The sequence below is a fragment of the Acomys minous genome (assembly GCF_964271855.1).
Source record: "Acomys minous genome assembly, chromosome: 4".
Lineage (NCBI taxonomy): Eukaryota > Metazoa > Chordata > Mammalia > Rodentia > Muridae > Acomys > Acomys minous.
Genome location: NC_140486.1, coordinates 48,984,563 through 49,005,621, shown reverse-complemented (window position 1 = coordinate 49,005,621; position 21,059 = coordinate 48,984,563). Strand labels below are relative to the sequence as shown.

Genomic DNA, 21,059 nt, shown 5'->3' with positions numbered 1-21,059 from the left:
TCAGGGTTTCTCTGTGTAACAGCCCTGGCTGTTCTAGACTTTGTAGACCAGGCTAGCCTGGAACTCACAGAGATCCTCCTGCCTCTGCCTCCCAAGTACTGGGATTAAAGGCATGCGCCACCACACCCAGCTAATTTTTTCTCTATTTTTTTATTTTATGTGTATTATAGGTATATTTCCTGCATGTATGTCTGCACCACGTGTGTACAGTGCCAGTGGAGTTCAGTAGAGGGTGTCAGAGCCCCTGGAATTGGAACTACAGCCAATTATCATTGTGTGGGTCTTGGAATCAAATCCAGATCCCTAGGGAAAACAGCCAGCTCTCTCAACTGCTGAGCCACTGCCCCAGCCCCAAAGATATTATTAATAAAACTCTTGGGTTTTTGAGATGTTAAACATATTTCCAACCTGTTTCGCTCTGTTGGTTTGGTTTGGTTTTTTTGAGACAGGGTTTCTTTGTGTATCCTTGGCTGTCCTGGACTTGCTTTGTACACCAGGCTGGCCTCGAATTTACAGCAATCTGCCTTCCTCAGCTTCCCTGAGTGCTGGGATTAAAGGTGTGTGTGCTACCACACAGGGCTTGTTTTGTTTTCTTATTGGTCTCACTCTAGCTCACATTGGTCTGGAATTTACTACATACTATGATCCTCCCTGTCTCAGCTTCATGAGTGCTGGGATTACAGATTGTGAGCTACCGTGTCCCACTCTACATTTTTATATCTTCAAATTAAAATTTTATAAAGAGGGCCAGTGAGTTGGTTGAATGGGTAAAAATTTGACATACAAGCTAAAAGTCCTAAACTGGATTCCCAAAACCCATGATGGAAGGTTCTATTGTGAATCAGAGTTTTAGTTCATTAGCCCATTCATTTATTGACTGGATAATTTGTGAGGTTTTCCCCTTCCAGATAGGGCATGCATCTATTTTGCATGCATGAATGTTTTGCTGGCTTGTATCAGTGTGCAAAACATGCATGCCCCATGCCTACAAGGATCAGAAGATGGTGTTAGCTCCCCTGCATCTAGAGTTACAGGTGATTGTGAGTCACTGTGTGGGTGCTGGGAGGTAAGCCTGGGTCCTCTCTAGAGCAGCAAGTTCTCTAAACCACTTAGCCATCTCTCTAGCTCCAATTTGTGAGATTTTGGTGCTTTAATATTTTTAGAGTTTTTATTTGTTCTTTGTGTTTTGTTTTTGTTGGTGGTAGTGGAATGTTTTTGGTTTTTGGAGACAGAGTTCTGCTGTGTACCCCTGGCTGGCCTGGAACTTGATATGTAGACCAGGCTGGCCTCAAACTCACACAGCTCCGCCTTACCTTACTCTGTTTCCCAAGTGCTAGGATTAATTTTTTAGTTCTTTCTTTTTTTGTCTTTTGGTTTGTTTGTTTTTTGAGACAGGGTTTCTCTATGTAGCCCTAGCTGTTCTGGACTCACTTTGTAGACAAGGCTGGCCTCTAACTCAGAGAAATCCACTTGCCCTTGCCTCTGCTTCCCAAGTGCTGGGATTGAAACAGAGGATTGAGGGTCTTGGAGAGATAGCTCAGAGGTTAAGAGTGTCTGAGTGTCTTAGCCACTGTTCTGTTACTGTAAAGAGATATAAATAAGCAAGGCAACTCTTAGGAGAGAACGCTTCTAATTGGGGGCTTGCTTATAGTTTCAGAGGGTGAGTCTGTTTTCATGGCAGGAGTATGGCAGCATACATGACACTAGGGCAGTAGCTGAGAGCTGCCTCCTGATCCACAGGCAGCGGACAGAGACAGACTCTCGGGCCTGGTGTAGGCTTTTGAAACCTCAGGGCTCATCCCAGTGGCTCCTCCAACAAAGCTGCACCTCCTGATCCCACTCAAACATTCCACCCACTAAGGACTAGGTATTCAAATACATGAGTCTATGGGGCCAGTCTCATCCAAACAACCACAGAGTGTTCACTGCTTATGCAGAGGACTTAAGTCCAGAGTCCAGCACCTATAAGGTGGCTCACATCTGCCTGTAACTCTAGCTCTAAGGGATCCAGTGCCCTCTGGCCTCTTGTCATGCGGTGTCTATAAACTCATAGGCACACAAACATACACATAAATAAAAATAAATCTTTAAAACAAAACAAAAAAAGAAATCTGAGGACTATAATGGAGTTCAGTGGTTAAAATATGGGCTTAGCATTTGTAAGACCTTGATGAATAACTTACACATAAATAAGGTCTTTATTTTACATATTTAAAATATTTTTTGTTGTGGCGCAACAAGTTGATGGGGCAAAAGCAGAACAGTAGTAATCCAGAGGGACTTAGCTAAGTGACATAATCCCAAGTGGTAATGATTTCACAGTTCATTGTTTTTCATTTGTTTTGTTCTGTTCATGTTTCTTTGTCGAGCTTTTGTTTCTAAGCAAGATCTAATACGGTTTCTACATTTGAAAATAGAAACCCTCAAAATTTGAGACTATGGTTATATTTGATCTGACAGTTGTATGAACAGTAACTCTTTTTGCAGTGCTGTTGACTGGATTTGGTAGCTTTTTTTCAAACTTCAAAGAATATAAAAATTCAAAATTAGTTGGAATTGTGTCTATTTGTTACTAGGTCAGATTTGTTTTAGATAATTTTTACCTTGTGCAAATTAAGGTAATTTAAACATTTATTTTATGTGCATTGGCCTGCACATATGCCTGCATGTATGTCTGTGTGAGGGTTTGGATCCCTTGGAACTGGAGTTACAGTGGTTGTGAGCTACCCTGTTGGTGCTGGGATTTGAACCTGGGTCCTCTGGAAGAACAGCAAGTACTCTTAACCACTGAGCTATCTCTTCAGCCCCTTAAACATTTAAAAGATAGTGTTCATGGGCGTTGGTAAGGTTCAGGTGGCCTGATAATAATAATGTATGATATCTAAGCTACATCGATTTTCTTTAGGCCTTTATTTGCCTTACACTTTAAAAAAAAGTCTCTAAAATTCTTTGTTTTACCTTAACATCTGCAGGATGGACATGTAGAGGTGGCACGCTTGCTTTTAGACAGTGGGGCTCAGGTGAATATGCCTGCGGATTCCTTTGAGTCTCCGTTGACCCTAGCTGCCTGTGGTGGGCATGTTGAATTGGCAGCACTGCTTATTGAAAGAGGAGCAAATCTTGAAGAAGTTAATGACGAAGGATATACTCCCTTGATGGAAGCTGCTCGAGAAGGGCACGAAGAGATGGTGGCACTGCTGTTGGCACAAGGTAAAGCCATTGTACTTTATTAAAATTAATCTCCTTGGTGTTTTATCTGTCAGCTGATGTAGATACTGTTTTTGCACTGATGAGAAAATTATTTTTTGTAGCTTGGGCAAGACTTGAACTTTCACTCTTACAAAGCATGAGCCTAAGCAGAGATGGTGGATGCTGGTCATCTCATTTAAGTACTGTATTATATTCTCTTGCAGCTAACTCTGTCTTTTGTTGTGCTTTCAGGTGCAAATATAAATGCCCAGACAGAAGAAACCCAAGAAACTGCCCTTACCTTGGCTTGCTGTGGAGGCTTCTCTGAAGTTGCCGATTTCCTGATTAAGGCAGGGGCTGACATAGAACTTGGCTGCTCCACACCTCTCATGGAGGCTTCTCAGGAGGGGCACCTGGAGTTGGTTAAATATTTGCTGGCTGCTGGTATGTGACTTTAAAAATGCCTTCATCACAGAAAGAAAAACACAACAGTACGTTATGTGTCTCAAATCCAAAAACATTGAACATTGAGTACAGTGGTGGCTGCCAGTGTCAAAGGATAGTGTAAGGGGATGAAGAGCCTACAGCCAAAAGGAGAGTGTTGGCAAAGAATGCCAGAGATCACTGACTTCCCTTCTGCAGAGGGTGATAACCCTGCTTAAGAGTAATGGAGTGTTTTACTGTTATTTTAAAATTTTTACTGAGAGAGAGACGGGGAGAGGGAGGAAGGCGGGGGCAGTGCATGAGGATGTGCAAGCAGGCATCCATGTGCCACAGCACACAGGTGGAAGTGAGAGGACAGCCTTGGGGACTTAATTCTGTCTTTCCACTGCGGCTTTCAGGGGTCACACTCAGGCCATCAGGCTTGTGCCTTAAGTGTTTTCACTCGCTAAGCCATGTTTTCATCACCTAATTCAAAATTTCTAATATGAGCAGACTGGATGTCTTAATCACCAAGAAATAATATGTATGTGAGATGATAGATAATAATTAATGTGATCTGATTATTCCAGTATGTTCTTAACAGTGAACCCCATAAATGTATACAATTATTGTCTGTCTATTAAAAATAAAATTAAAGTTAAGGATGTAGCTCCATGTTAGCGGGCTGCTTAATGTGCATGTATAGTCTCAGGTACTGAGGAAGGTAAGGATGTAAGGTCACCTGAGCCCAGCAATGTGAGGTCAGCCTAAGGAATATTCCAACACCTTGTCTTTAACGGGCTGCTTACTGTTCTTAGTACTTGCTTAGTGATTTGCTTATAAACTCTTCATTCTTTCCTTTTGGAAGAAAAGTTATTGCTTCCTGCTTAGTCTCTTTTTGAAAAGAGGACATGACTATGGCATGATACTTTAAGCCTGTTCATTTCTAAGTTGCACCAAGAAGGGGTTGGGGAGAGAAGATTCTGCTGGTAAAGTACTTGCCATGCAGACATGAGGGTAATAACCTAAGTAGAAGCTGGGTGGGCATAATGGCCACCGTGCAACCCCAGGGACAGGGAAGTGGACACAGGGAATCTGCAGAGCAAGCTGCCTAGCTGGACTATGGGAAGCTTCAGACCTAGAGAAAGACTCTACACTCAAATATGTTCTACACATATGTACACACACAGACACATATACACATTCACTAATGCACATCACAATTACACATAGATCCAAAAAAAGTGGGAAATAATTTTATTGGCAAAGTGCTTGTCTCAAATATTTGTGTTTTATTCTTTAAGTAATATCAAGTGATAAGTATCACTTTTTTGGAATATATGTTGTCTGTAGAATATGCCAGAAAAAAGTTGTAAAAACAGAGATAAACTTTTGTCTTTTAGAATATTGAGTTTCTCGTTTTATTTAGGTCTGTTACATTGTTTTGGTTTTTTGTATGTTTTGTTTTTGAGACAGGTTTCTTTGTGTAGCTCTGGCTGTTCTGGAACTCACTCTGTAGACCAGGCTGGCCACACAGAAGCCACTTAATTAAAGTAACTAAAATTTCAACACACAGAGATCCACCTGCCTCTGCCTCAGATTGGAATTAAAGCACCTCCACCACCCAGCCCTGATACATTGATTTAAAGCGAAATCTAAAATGGTGGCACATGCCTGTAATCTCTGCATTGGAGAGGCAGAGGCAGGAGGATCCAGCCTGGTCTATAAACTGAGTTCTAGGCTCATAGTGAGACATGTCTCAAACAAAACAAAGCAAAAAGAACTTTATGTAGGTGGAAGGAGGAGGACCAGCCTTGCCCACAGCAGAGCACATATGAGCTACATGAGACTCTGTGTCCACAAGCCAAAACAGAAGAACTTACTGAATACTAGATGTTTTACTCAGCTTTTGAATTATCTCTACTGATTGCCTCTAGTCATTGTTTTATAAAAAATAATAGCTGGGCATGGTGATGCATGCCTTTAAGCTGAGCACTCAAGAGCTGAGGTAGGTGGATCTCTGATTTCAAAGCCAACCTAGTCTACATAGCAAATTGCAGACCCAGTGTATAAAGGTGAGACCTTGCCAGGTATGGTGGCACATGCCTTTAATCCCAGCACTTGGGAAGCAGAGGCAGGTGGATTGGTGTGAGTTCGAGGCCATCATGGTCTACAAAGCAAGTCCAGGACAGTCAAGGCTACACAGAGAGACCCTGTCTCAAAAAACAAAAACAAAACAAAAAGATGAGATCTTGTGTGAAAAATAAATATTAAATTCATTCTGTTTTTTTTTGGTTTGGTTTGGTTTGGTTTGGTTTTGGTTTGTTATTTGAGTCTGAGATTCTTTATATATCCCTGTTGGCTCTTAACTCAGCCCTCTGGGGAGGATGCATAGTTGTTACATAATCTCACCAAGCTAGCATTCAATAATTAAACCGGGAGCCCCTGGCATTACTCCTGTTGTATCTTAGTTAACTTTCGTATTTGGCTCCTACTACTGACTTGAAGGATGTAGTTTCCTGAACTTTCAGATTACAATGATGACTCCAGTATCAACCAATCTCTTTCTTTTTTGGCTTTGGTTTGAGTGTGACAGACTCTTATGTAGCACAGGCTGGTCTTGAACTCCTGGTGCTCTCCTCCTGCTTTCACACCCTAATCATATCATGCCTTATTTGTTACCCACACAATTTTAATTCATAGCCAGTCTGATTTCATGTATACACTTTCCTCTTCCCCCATTTTTATACTTATTTTTATTTAAAACAAACATTTATACTTTTAATGTTATTACATATTTATGTGCTGTGCCTGGTGGTGCAGGTCTTTAATCCCAGCACTTGGGAAGCATAGGCAGGTGGATCTCTGTGAATTCAAGGCCAGCCTGGTTCTCCAGGGCTGCACAAGAGAAAGCCTGTCTCAAAATAACAACAACAAACAGGTCCAAGGTCACTGAATAGTCATGGCTGGCCTGGACTCACTGTTTAGGGTCTCCAACTCACAGAGATCTTCCTTTGTCTGCCTCTGCTGTGCTGGGATTGATGGTGTGTATCACCATGCTTGGCATGCAATGAAAATTTTAATCTACAAATTCTTTGTAGTTTTTCATGTTGTTTTTAAGAATTATTTGCTGTTGTTGAACAAATGGTGAGTTTATTCTTTAGGCTTCCAGTATATACATTTTGCTGTTTGTGTTTCTGTGATTACCTTTGATATATTTTCCTTTTCCTTATATTTTCATGAATTAATGGTTAGCTTTAAAGGGAGACTCAGTTGTGTTTGGGTAGAAATGCTAAAAATATGTCTATAACTTCTTCGGTGGGTATCTGTTTGGTTTTTTTTTTCCCAGTGTCTGGTTTTCTCTTTTTTATAGTGTCCCTTATTAACCATTATCATAGTTTATGTCCCTTAGATTATGAGAATTTGCAAAATAGAGGTAGCCTAGGATTATTCATTCTTGTTCATTAGCTGGGACTTTCTGTAAAAAGAAATCTATTCTTAATCGAAATTTGGTAGGAATTCATGTAGAAATTGTAGAATAAGGTTTGTTTGACTTTCTTGCCCCTTTATTTATCCATTTTTAGAAATGATGAGACGATCCCCTCGTATCCTTAAAAAGTAGCCAGTGTAACGGTGGAGAGAGCTGTTTATTCTTTTTTCTTTTGAATTATTGTTCTGTGCATATTCCTGGATGTGTGTGTGCATGCACTCGTGTGCAGTGTTCACAAGTATACCACAGTGGAGGTCAGAGGACAACTGTGTGAATTCAGTTTTCTTCTTCTGTCTTCTGCTTTTCTGTGGATTCCACAGGTCAAACACCTGTTGTCAGACTGGGGTGAGCACTACAGAGCTATCGTACTAGCCTTTGCTTTTAGGGTCCTTTGGTCTCCATGACTTTTTAGTTGGTCAGGGTTAGCGAAATACATATTTTTATTTTTTAAAACATTTTTCATGAACATTTAAAAGAGATGACATAAATTAATGTTTATACTTCCAATTTAGAACTATGAGGTTTTTATTTAACTTAAGTAATTAATGTGTTTCTCTTAACAAGAAAAATTACTGTTTTTACCAAATAATTACTCACTTGATTTGTACCATACTATCCTTACAACTGTTTCAGTACCCAAATCAACATAAATGTCAATATAAATATCCACTGTTTAAATTTTTGTTTTTGTATCTATTTCTTAAGGTATATTTTGTCAGATATACAGGCAAATGTTTCTACTTTAAAATCACTTGGTTTATTGCTTTGTTGTAAGGCAAAACACATTTTTATGAATTCAGTTAAAGGAAATAAGAAAAGACAAAAGGGAAAATACAAATACCTAACTATATTTTGATTTCACACTTTGAATTCTTCAATTTCACCGTATTGTAAAATTGGACTAATATAATTCTGCAACTGGAGGGTAAATGTGTGATTTTTTTTTTCTAGGTGCTAATGTGCATGCTACCACAGCAACAGGAGACACAGCTCTCACCTATGCTTGTGAAAATGGACATACAGATGTTGCAGATGTTTTACTTCAAGCAGGGGCACATTTAGTAAGATATTTTAAGTTTCAAATATTTATGCATGAATATTAATATTTATTCATTTGCAACATTTAGAAAATATTGGGTAAAGGCCTTAGTGCCAAGGCTTGACAACTTGAATTTGATTCCCAGAATCCACACTGTAAAAAAGATAACCAACTTTCAAAAGTTGTCCTCAGGCCTTATGTGTGCATGTGGTCGCACACATTTATTCAATTGAATTAAATAAGCCTCTGGCCACCTGTAAGTTGTTAGATGTATAAATGCATTTGAAAGTATGTTTAGTAGAAAATATTGTTTGTTTGATTTTTTTTAAAGCAAAACTTAATTTCTCATCCTAGTCCCATTTAACCTGTACTTTTTAAACTGCTGTTTATTACATATATCACAAGATTCAGTGATGTATTCACAGAATAAAATAACTTATCAATTCACTTGGGTAATTCACTTTCTCTGACTGCAAGTATTTAAAAGCAAAGCTGCTTCTGAAGATGTAGTTGAGTGGTAGAGGATCTACCTGACATGTGCAAGGCCCCAGGTCCAGCCCTCAGCATGACAGAAGGAGACAAGCTGATACTGCTAACCATCCTCCTGACAACATTAACATGTTCTTTTTTTTTTTGTCCTTTTGTATTTGGCTCTTCATAATATCAAATTTGCCAAGTTCATATGTATTATAAAGCTTAGCGCTATGGAAAATTAAAAATAATACAATGAATATAATACTTGCATGCGTGAGACATACATAGCTAGAAATGTAGAAAATTTTAGTAGTTTCACTTATTTTGATAAACTGATATAGATAGATACCTTTTAATCATTTCTATAACAGACATCCTCTAATAGATATTTGAGAATATTATTGCAAAATAATTGAATAAAATGTATATATGGTTATACTATTATCGTTTCTACTAACATGAAATGCTGTGATGATGACCGTGATTCACTTTGGCTCGCTGAGACAGGATTTTGAAGTATTTTTTTCTGGCTGGCCTGATGCTATGTAGACCGCAGATTCTTTTCTTAGCCTACCACATGCTGGGATTACAGGAAGGTGCCACCACACCCCTCGTACTCATTCTTTTTTTCCTAATGTTTTTAAATTTTTTAATTATTATTGTATATGTGGTTGTGTTAAGTGCACAGCACATATGTGAGGGTCAGAGGACACATTTGGGGAGTCAGTTCTTCTAATGGGATCTAGAGATTGAACTCAGGTTATCAAGTTTGTGAGACAAGCATTTTTACCTGTTGGGCCATCTTGTCAGCCTACTGTGGGTGTGGGTGTGTATGGATGGAGGCCAGAGGCTGATGTTCATGTCTTCTTCCATAATTCCCCACCTTTTATTTTGAGATAGTCTCTCAGTTAAGCCTAGAACTTAGCAATTTGGTTAGCCTAGCTAGTTGGCTTCCCCCGACTCTCTCATGTGCTAGGAGAATAAGCACATATATGTGCGTGCTGTGTGTCTGAACTCTGGTCCTTACAATTGCTAGCAGACTCTTTCCCTCCTAAGGCATCCATCAGTGCTAGCATCCATTCTTACTGAGCAGGATCTGCTGTATCAGGTAACATTTCTGGGAGATACTTGGGATTTACGACAGTAGATCTCAGTATGCTGCCTTTGTGTTTGTTTTCCTTTTCTTCCTTTATCGTGCGTGTGTGTGTGTGTGTGTGTGTGTGTGTGTGTGTGTGTGTACTGTCTGCACACATGTGCACAGAGGCCTGAGGAGGAAGTAAGGTTTTCACTCCATCACTTCCATCTCTTCCTTGATATGTTCTCTCACTGACTCTGGAGCTAGACTGGGAGCTATCAGGCCCCAGCAACCTCCTTTCTCTGTTCCCACAGCCCTGGGGCCACACTCAGCTTTTTAAAAGCAGGAACATGTGTGTGTGTGCGCGCGCGTGCATGAGTGCATGTGTGTGATATTCATTCTCTTTCTGGGGGGAGCTGTATTGAAGAATGTAATTCCTTGGGTTACTTTTTGTCATTTACAATTAATATGACTCGGTTTCAGAGTGTTCAGTTCAGAATTGCTTGGTCTTATTTGAGCAGAGCATCATAGCATGAGGTGGAGGGCTCTCTTTACTTCTTGGCAGATATTAAATGAGTAGAAGCTTTATTTTCATATCCATATTATTGTATAGCTATACTTAATATATTTTGCCTATTTGCATTAATACTGCACGTGCGGGGTGGGGGCACTGGAGAGATGGCACAGTGGTTAAGAGCATGGGCTGCTCTTCCAGAGGACCCAGGTTCAATTCCCAGCACCCACATGACAGCTCACAACTCCAGTTCCAAGGGATCTGATACCATCTCAGAGTCACACATGTAAGCAAAACATCAATGCACATAAAATAAATAACTTTAAGAAATATAGAAAAAAAATAAACTCAGGTCAGTGTTTAGTATGTGGGTTTCTAAAACTTTCTTATCTAATATTTTTATTTTATTAGCATTCATTATACACAATAAGGGGTTTAATTATGACATTTTCATACATATAATATATTTTGATCATGTTTATTCCTCCTTTCATTACCCTCTCTTGTCCCTTTCCCAGTTTTCACTTACTTCCTTTTTCTTCCCAAGTAATTTCCCTTCTCCCTCTGTGGGGTTTTTTGTTTTTTGGGTTTTTGTGTGTGTGTGTGTGTATGTGTGTGTGACCCTGTTGAGTTTAGTTAGGGTTGCTTATAGAAGCTTAGATGAGGTTATTTATGGGAGCGCGGGCAACTTACCAGTAACTACACCAGAAGAAAATGTGTCTCCTTCACTCAGCAACCATTAACTGCCTCTAGGTCCTCAGGGAGGGATGGGGCCTTGTGAGGCCCTACCCCCAAGCAACTGTTAACTGCCCCTCCCCCTTCCATGAGGGAATGTTGAGAAGTCATGTGTAGGTCTTATGTAGGTAAGCATAGCTGCTCTAAGTTCATGAGTGTAGTGGTCTCATCCTGCCACAGAAGACAGCATTCCATAAGACTCTACCCCTTCCTCCAGTTCTTACATTCTTTCTACCCCTCTTTTGTGATATTCCCTGAGCCTTGGGGTTGATGGTACTAGTGTCATTTTAGGGCTAAGTATTCAACAGTCACTTATTCTCAGCACTTTGCTGTAACACCAACCACAGCAGAACGAAGTGTCTTTGGTCATAGCTGTCAGAGCAGCAGCACTAATCTATTGACATAAATGTAGGGGTTTTGTTTTTTGTTTTAAATGTGTGTGCTGTGTATGTGTAGGCACCCCTGGAGGCCAGAAGTGCCTGTCAAAACCTCCTGAAGCTGGAGTAAAAGACCTGATTTGGTGCTAAGAAGAGAATTCTAGTCCTCTGAAAAAGCCGATAGCCCTTTTAACCCCGAGCCATCTCTCCAGTCCCTCATCATAAATATCTAGAGGGCATTTTGATCACCTACAACATGTCCATATAGTAAAACAACAGTAGTTGCTTTCTCTCTAGAGCTTGTGACCAGGATGAGTCACAGGTAGGCTTGAGTAGGTTTTTGTTGTCTTAAAGACAATCCCTGCCTTCTAGAGTGCTGGAGTCATAGGCATAGGTACAAACCATTTATTTAAACAGCTTGTTCTTTTGAAGTTATTTGATAAACAGGAATAGTAGATTGAATTTTTGTTTCATTTCTTTTTTCATTTCTTTTTGTAGGAACATCATAATAGGTTCTATGATGGATACTTTGTACTATAATGTTTGAACTGGGTTCGCTATTAGTTGAGATTAATATGGAAGGGAACAGGGAGAGAAACTGAGTACTTAACAGTCAGCTTCAAATCATATAATTATCTCAATACTTTCCTTTCTTTCTTTCTTTCTTTCTTTCTTTCTTTCTTTCCCTGAGACAGAGTCTCTCTGTGTAGCCCTGGCTGTCCAGGACTCGCTCTGTAGACCATGCTGGCCTTGAACTCACAGAGATCCGCCTGCCTCTGCCTCCCAAGTGCTGGGATTAAAAGCACGTGCCGCCATGTCTGGCCTCATCTCAGTACTTTTCACACTAGATCTGTAACATAGGAGTATGTATCCCCTTACAACAAACACATCACTAGGGGGGTGAAGTTACTCAAGTGAACACTTTTCAGACCACATTTCTTTTGGTGGAGATTCCATTGACTCTAGCCAATGACTGAAGAGCACTAAATACATCTATAAGGGAAGGGAAAGCTACATAACTGATTATTTAAATAGCATTTAACTTTTCCTATACTTCTTGACATCTTCATTATCCTTGGTTGGATATTTTATTTATTTATTTATATTTATTTTTTTAAAGATTTATCTATTATTATGTATACAGTGTTCTGTCTGCATGTACACCCACAGACCAGAAGAGAGCATCAGATCTTATTATAGATGGTTGTGAGCCACCATGTGGTTGCTGGGAATTGAACTCAGGACCTTTGGAAGAGTAGGTGGTGCTCTTAACCACTGAGCCATCTCTCCAGCCCCCTTTAGTTGGATATTTTAAAATGTTACTCCTGCTTGTAGCTTTAGTTTTCTTTAGAGAGCAAGTCAAGTGTGCCTATAATTTAGTATAATTACTTCCTTACAAGATTTATATTAACATTTTACTGAAAGACCATTATCATATCTTTTAAAAAACACTATATTGCTGGGCACACATTCTTATAATCCTAGCACTCTGGGAGGCAGAGGTAGGCTGATGTCTGTGAGTTCAAGCCCAGCGTGGTCTACTAAGTGAGCCCAGGACAGCCAAGGCTACACAGAGAAACCCTATCTTGAAAAAACAAACCAAAAACAAACAAACAAACAAAATTATATGATTTGAAGTTGACTGTCAATGCATGTAATCCCAGTACTTAGGGGCAGAGTCAGGCTGATCTTTGTGAACTTGAGGTCAGCTTGGTCTACAGAGTGAGTTCCAGGACAGCTAGAACTAAAACAAAGAAACCTTACCTTGAAAGAAACAAAACAAGCCAAAAAAAAAAAAAAAAAACCAAACCAAAATAACAACAACAACAAAAAGTAAATGTACCTGAAATGCCAGTGACAAGGTCTTCATGGCCAAATGTAATTCTCAGGTTTAGAATAAGATCTGTAAGGTTTTTGTTGTTGCTGTTTGTTTTCTTTTTTTCCTTAGGACAACAGGAGGACATGAAGACTATTTTGGAGAGCACAATTTCAAGCCAAGGGTTAGATTGCAGTGGCCTTAGATGCTTATAAATTGCTAACACATAGGATAGATTTCATGCGCCTGCCTCTATCTCCTTGAATGCTGGATTTCGTGCGTGCGCCACTGTGTCCATCTTGTATTTTTTTGAGATGGAGTCTCAAGTAGCCAAGGCTTGCTTCGAATTCTATATACAATTGAAGATGACTTTGAATTGTTTGTGTGCCTCTGAGTGCTAGGAAGACAAGCACAGCTTAAAAGATAGTAAATAAAATGTGCAATATAGAAAAACAAGAAAACAATTTGGGTAGAAATGCTGGACAAAGTCCTCTATCTAGGCCATTTGATGTCTTCGTCGTGTATATATTTTTAAATCTAGATTGCCAGAAATGCTAGTGGTCTATATGTAAACTCAAAATCCACTTTAAAACTGGATTATTTTAGCATTATCTATAGTTACTCATTCTGTCATAACTTAGAGTTAGTAAAAATTGTTACCTAATCAACATGTGTAACAATAAAAAGTCAAACTAAACTAATTTTTATCAGTAGTCCTGGAACAATAATATATGCAATCTGGACTTTATAGGCACTTCTTTATCAGATATAGTAGGGTGTACTTGAGACAGAACAATTATGATTTTGAGGCCTGCAGACCCTGTCTGAGAATAAAATTTAAAAGAAAAATGTCTTTTCAGATTGGAATTCCTTTTGCTGTAATCCAGTTTAAACTTTCCACTTACTTAATTTTTAAAAAACTTTTTATTTACTTAACGTGCATATGTGTTCTGTATGTCTGGTGCCATCTGTGTATTTGGGGCCTGGGGAACCAATAGAGGGCGTTGGACTTCCTGGAACTAGAGTTAGAGAAGCCTGTGAGCCACCATATGGCTGCTAGGGATCAAACTTGGGTCTTCTGGAAGAGCAGCAGCTTCTCCTAAGTGCTGAGCCACCTTTCCAGCCCCAACCATCTCTATATCTTAAATTGTAATGTAGATTAAAGTTTTCTTTGTGTTCTGTTGACAAAGTGCCTTTTTAAATTGAATATGGCAACTAAGTGACTTTATGAGTTAAGTTAAAAGAATGGTGAAATAAGCCTGTCGTCATCACCTTTTCAACCTTTTCTTAGTAATAAATCAAGTGGAATAGCATGATTCACATTTACATACTTAGTATAATTTAAACACAAACCTGGAGGATAGGTAAGAAAACTTCATAGAAGCAGTTATCAGCAACAATTTTAGTACTTAGGTGAATGTATTAAGAGTGTGCACACTGACCATACAAGTAAATTCTGTTGAGTGCTGTTTGATATGAGGCCTTGTTAGAAGCTATTTTTATCATTAATTCTTGTAGCTGGCAAACTTCCTAGAGAAGAATAATGAAGAATAATGCTAAAACTATCGTTTGCCTCGCCTCACAGGATTTAAGTCCTTGTCCTCGTGCCCAGCCCCTCCTCCACAGTTCACACAAATAGTTAATCTAAAAAATGAAGTTACTGGAAACCCATCTAAATATGAGCTTCATTATCTTTAATGACTATCGTTGGTTCTGCAAGGTTGAACTTGCCCATGATAAGTTATGCTATCCAGTGTAACTGAGAAGAGACTGTACGTTTGAGGAATTGAAATTAGCATCCACATGAGTATTAAGTCCTCATTGTTTATCATATCATTAGTATTAAGTCCTTAAATAAATGTTTAATTAGTTGACTCTGATTTATTTTTCTCTTTCTTTAATAGGAACATGAATCTGAAGGTGGAAGAACACCTCTGATGAAAGCTGCAAGAGCTGGGCATCTGTGCACTGTTCAGTTTCTTATTAGCAAAGGTAAAACAAGCTCAGAAAGTTATTGTCTCCAAAAGCCTTCCATTCCTGAGACACTTGGTGGTTATAAATAATCAGACTTTTTTTTGTCAGTATATTTTATGTAGTAAACACAGTTTGTGAGGTTTACTGGAAATTTCCTTATTAATCTTGGGGTTTTTCATCTAACAGTATATGATTGTTCTTGAAAACTAGAGAGGGTAAATGTAACTAATCACTGCTCTCTAGTGAATATTGAACACTTACAAGGTGGGAAGTGCTGTGCCTTTTGTTACACAGTTGCACTAACAGTGTACAAAGGTCTTTTAAACAATGTGCCTTGAAGGCTGTGTGTGATGATACATACCTTTCCCAGCAGGCAGAGACAGAGGCTGAGTTTCAGGCTGACAGTCCAGGCAGGGCTATACCGTGAGAGCCTCTCTCAAATAAACAAACAAATGAATAAATATTCTTTGACCTACACAGTGATGCTACCAACAGGCATCCCAATATGGGCAGGGAAATATTTGGTTTTTGTTTGTTTTTCAAGACAGAGTCTCTCTGTGTAGCCTTGGCTGTCCTAGACTCGCTTTGTAGACCAGGCTGGCCTCGAACTCACAGCCATCTGCCTGCCTCTGCCTCCCAAGTGCTGAGATTAAAGGCTTGCGCCACCATCGCCTGAAGGGCACGGAAATCTTAAAAGGCTCAACCCCCAGGTCAAGAGCTATAGGCAGTTAGTGGCTGCTGGGGCGAGGGGCGACTATGAAGCAGATGAGTGACTTCTAGAGTTCTCTTCCTCTTCTTTAGTTAGATAGAACACCTAGTCATCCCCAACAACAACCTGCTAGGAATATAATTAGAATTGCCAGGAATTAAGAACACATTGAAGCCAGGTGTGGTGGTGTAGCACTTGGAGGCAGAGACAGGTGGGTATCTGTGAGTTTGAGACAAGCCTGATCTACAAAGAGAGTCTAGAACAGACAAGGTTATACCAAGAAACCCTGACTTGAAAACACAAACAAACAAAGAACATATTGAGTAAAATAACACAACCTTTCCAGTTTGTAGGAATTGCTAAATAGTTTCATTGTCTAAATTAACTGTTAAACAACATAAGTCATAATTTCTGTTGTAATGTGAGATCATTCATTATTTTTTCTTTCTAAAAAGGTTGTTTTTATGCTATTTGATATTATTTTTAGATGAAGATTAAATAAAATGCAATGGTACTTTGTTTTTTGATAGCAGTTTGGCTAGGCGTGGTTGAGCACGCCTTTCATCCCAGCACTTGGGAGGCAGAGGCAGGCGGATCACTGTGAGTTCGAGGCCAGCCTGGTCTACAAAGCGACTCCAGGACAGCCAAGGCTACACAGAAACCCTGTCTCGAAAACAAAACAAAACAAACAAATAACCAAAAACATGATAGCAGTTTGGAGTCAGGGTTAGTAGTTACCAATTTGGGGGTGACTGAAAAGGGTGCATACGATAGAACTTTTGCTTTGTGGAGAGTGTTCTATTTCTTGATCTGAGTTCTAGCTACACAGGTGTGGTCACTTTGTGAAAAATGTCAAGCTATATACCTATGATTTATACACTGCTTTGTATCTATATTATACTTGAGGAAAATCTTTAAATGATATTAGAAACTGGCTTGGTTTCACCTTTGTTAAGATTACTGTTTTTCTTTAAAGGTGCCAATGTAAATAGGGCTACAGCCAATAATGATCACACTGTAGTGTCACTGGCATGTGCGGGAGGCCACTTGGCAGTGGTTGAACTACTCTTGGCCCATGGAGCTGACCCTACTCATCGACTCAAGGTATTGTCCTTCCTTCCTTCCTTCCTTCCTTCCTTCCTTCCTTCCTTCCTTCCTTTATTGAAACAGGATTTCTCTGTGTAATGTTGGCTGTCTCTGGAGCTCATTATGTATATCAGGCTGGTCTCAAAGTCACAGAAATCCTCCTGCCTTTGCTTCACAAGTGCTGGGATTAAAGTTGTGAGCCACCATTCCCAGCCCAAGGTATTCATTCTACTTAACTATGGCGTGTAAATAACACTAGCAGAGTATGGTGGCATATGCCTATAATCCTATCAGTAGGCACGCAGAGGAAGTACTGATGTCAGTTTACAGCCAGCCTGGATAAATATTGAGACTCTGGTTCCAAAACAAAAAACAAGCAAATGAACAAAAAACACCAAATAATAAGATATATTATTATTAAAGGCATGCCTGGTATTTTAGTGCTTAATATTTATTACTATTAATGAGATTTGAGCTGCCTGTGGTAGCACAGTATTTGGGAAGCCAAAGCAGCAGGATTGTCTTGAGTCCAAAGTAAGTTTTAGGCTAAATAGTAAGACTGTGTCTCAAAACCTGGAAGTAAAAGTAATACATTTAATTTTATATGACTTACTAAGTAACTTCATCAGAGTATAAGAATAAATTTTATAAAGAATTAACTATGATCAATTCTTTCTTAGGATGGATCAACAATGCTTATTGAAGCTGCAAAAGGTGGCCATACTAATGTTGTTTCTTATCTGCTGGATTATCCAAATAATGTTCTGTCGGTTCCCACCACAGATGTGGCTCAGCTTACCTCTCCTTCACAAGATGAATCTCAGGTAGAATAAAATAGACTATTTCTTGATATAAGTATTCTTTGAAAGTTTTTGTTTAATGAAAGCAGTGGTTACTTTCTATTAAGTTATCCTGGAAGTTCATAGTACGCTCCAATTCAATAAATAAGGTAGAATTTAATTTTCTCTTTTACTCAGATAGAGTTAGAGCAAGAGTAAAATGACCAGTATATAGTGAGTATGTGATTTGTATTTGTCACTATAATTAGGGTTGCAAGGCTCTCATTTCAGCAAGAGACACTAATATTAGTATTATTTAACCTAAATCTTCTTATTCAGTATTCCCAGAAATTATTTTTGGTGAAGGCTTAAAAAGTTTTAAGCTCTAATAAATAAAGTTGAGGGGGCGGGAGGGATGGCTCAGCAATCAGAAGCACTTGTCCCCCTGCAGAGAGCCTGGCTTTGGCTCCTGCACCCACAGGATGCTTCACACACATCTCCAATTCCAGGGGATCCTGTGCTTTTGTTTTCTTGACTTCAAGAGCACCAGGCTAACATGTGGCATACATACATACATTTAGGCAAACACTCATGTACATAAATAAATCTAAAAAGAAAAATATGAACTTGATGGTATATGAAGAAAATGTAAAACAATATATGTGTTTTATTTATGGACCTTTGTTTTCTTCTGCGATCTGAGATGACTTTTTTCTGAGTTGACGTTGTAGGTCCCACGTGTACCCATACACACACTTGCCATGGTTGTGCCTCCCCAGGAACCTGACAGAACTTCCCAGGAGACGTCTCCTGCCATTTTAGGAGTCCAGAAAGGTTAGTTGTTGAATTATTTTCCTTAACTTGATACTTTTTCAAGTAATTAATGAATTATACTTTAATGGTGCATAGGTACTTAATATACCTGTAGCTAGTTGAGGTGCATTACTTTGACAGATGTCAGTAGTGTTAGAGGATGCTTCAAATAGGAAAGTCCTGGGTACTACAGAATGTCTTACTGTTTTCCTGTTAACATGTTGCTAGATGTAGTTTTCCATTGGACACAGGTAAAATTACTTAAGAAGTAATTAAGGTTTTTATTATATTAATGCGGAAAATTTTGTCAAGCCCTTTTTTCCCTACCTGATAGGTCTTTTTTGTTGTTGCTTTTCAAGACAGGCTCCTGCTCTGTAGCTGTGTCTGGCCTGGAACTCGCTCGTTAGACTGAGCGCGGCCTGATCGTGTGGCAGTCTTTCTGCGTCTGCCTTAGTCCTGGAAATAGAGCGTGTGCTGCCACACCCAGCTTCTATCTGACTTAGCCAAACTATAGTGTAATCATAAGAATTTGTGTTGGCTGCCTCGTACATCTTTATAGTATCAATTTAATTAATGAGAAAGAGGTTGAAGAAGTTTCATTCAGTTTATGTAATGCTGGAATATAGTGGGTGAACTGAACAAATAATCATCAGTCTATGAACTTAGATCATTAATTATCAAAATGTTTGTGATTAAAATCCAGATGACTTTGTTAATGAGTTAAACTTTTTGGCGTTTAAGACAGGGCTTCACATTGTAACCAGCCTAGTCTGGAACACTCTATGTAAGCCAGGCACCCTCACTCATGCTTATGGCAATCCTCTTGCCTCAACCTCCTGAGTGCTAGAATTATAGGCCTGAAGTGCAAATGATTATTAAGTGGAGTATACACTGGTTTTTTTTTTGGGGGGGGGAGTGTTTCGAGACAGGGTTTCTCTGTGTAGCCTGGGCTGTCCTGGACTTACTCTGTAGACCAGACTGGCCTCGAACTCAGAGATCTGCCTGCCTCATGCATCCCGAGTGCTGGGATAAAAGGCGTGGCTGAATGTACACTGTTGAAGGACTCAAGCTTATTAGCTCTGATTTTGTTCTCTTATCTTTTGATTTGAAGATATAAAGTATCTTCTCTTGGAAAATAAATGTTGTAATATCTACGTTTGCTGAAGTAATTTCTTAGGATAGTAAAAGCTACATAGGAGTTGGAACTATTGCATAGTAGTGAAACATTAATGTAGCATACATGAAGTCCTGGTTTTTACCACCAATACCCTCTGCCCAAAAAGTTTAACGTAGCCACCATGCCTGGCTTCCTGTTATTTTTAATCTTAGCCAATAAAACATACATTTTTAAAGAACTCTGAATATCATACCCAACTAAGACGCTTTTCTAAAATATTTTGAACTGCCTCTGTACTTGTATTTTTCAGATTAAAAAGATATTACTATGTTCATGTTTACATGATATGTGTGTGGGAGTACATGTGCCACAGTACATGCATGGAGGTCAGAGGACAACTTTGTGCAATGGGTTCTCTCCTTCAGTTTTACTTGGATTCTGGGGACTCAAACGCAGGTCACCAGGCTTTTCCTTCTGGGCTACTTTACTGGTTCTGTTTTTCTGTTGTTGTTGTTGTTGTTTTGGTTTGTTTTGTTTTTAAGCTAGAATCTCATTGTGTGGCTCAAGATCGCTCCGCTGTCCTTGTTATGTCTCTGCTTCCCAAGCACTGGGAGCACAGGCTCTTGCCCCCACGCCGTGTTTGCTTTTGTGTTTAAATGGCTGAACCCTATAAAAGACTGTAAGAATTTGGGCTTCAGAAGTTCAATATTTAACAGGAAATCACTTTTAAAAGTTCACACAAAATTACAAAACAACCGAAAAACAATCTAGACAAACTGATCAGAGAGGAAATAGAGCACTTTAAACCTAGAGCTAATGTGTAAGAAACAGAAAATCTTGAGTGGTGACCGTTACATTGATATCCATGAGTACTGTTTTTGCTTAGAAACTATCTTATACTCAGAATCCACTTATTTCTTCCACTCTGGTTTGCTGTTTTACCGAATAGAATAAATATTAACTTTCTAAAGACACTTTAATTTTCTAAATTATTAAGGAAGGAAAATGATTAACAATTATAAAGGATCAAGTCCAGGATGGCCAAGGCTACACAGAGAAACCCTGTCTCGAAAAACAAAAACAAAACAAAACAAAACAAAATTATAAAGGATCAAATTGTGATAATATATTGGTTAGGCTGTCAGGTTAGTTTTAAAAAAAAATCACACTCATCATAGACTGCATGTCCCTGTAAATTCTGTTTTGTTTTGTTTTGTTTTTTAAGTCACCTGAGGGCTGGAAACTGGCTTAGTGGTTAAAATTGCTCCTCTTCCAGAGAACCTGCATTTGCTTCCCAAGACCTATGTTGGGAAGCTCACAGCTCCTTATAACTGCAATTCCAGGAGATCCAATACTCTTTCTATCATCCATGGGCACGCATACACATAAATAAAAATAAAATCTTTCAGAATGAAAAAGTCATTTGGATCAGTTATAGTGATACAAGTC

At 39.0% G+C, this 21,059-nt stretch overlaps 1 protein-coding gene across 9 annotated transcripts in view; it reads left to right on the top strand.

Moving 5' to 3' along the window:
* The window catches only part of LOC311596681 (ankyrin repeat and KH domain-containing protein 1), a 112,335-nt gene that overhangs the window by 32,408 nt on the left and 58,868 nt on the right, over positions 1 to 21,059 (top strand). For 7 of the 9 annotated variants that reach the window (XM_084780368.1, XM_084780364.1, XM_084780366.1 and 4 more), the window contains exons 8-14: positions 2,973 to 3,210; positions 3,442 to 3,633; positions 8,054 to 8,163; positions 15,037 to 15,124; positions 16,792 to 16,919; positions 17,582 to 17,725; positions 18,412 to 18,514. In XM_084780368.1, the coding sequence (XP_084636494.1) occupies positions 2,973 to 3,210; positions 3,442 to 3,633; positions 8,054 to 8,163; positions 15,037 to 15,124; positions 16,792 to 16,919; positions 17,582 to 17,725; positions 18,412 to 18,514 (1,003 nt within the window). The remainder of the gene's footprint in view (positions 1 to 2,972; positions 3,211 to 3,441; positions 3,634 to 8,053; positions 8,164 to 15,036; positions 15,125 to 16,791; positions 16,920 to 17,581; positions 17,726 to 18,411; positions 18,515 to 21,059) is intronic. The other 2 variants (XM_084780365.1, XM_084780370.1) reach the window with 1 other exon arrangement.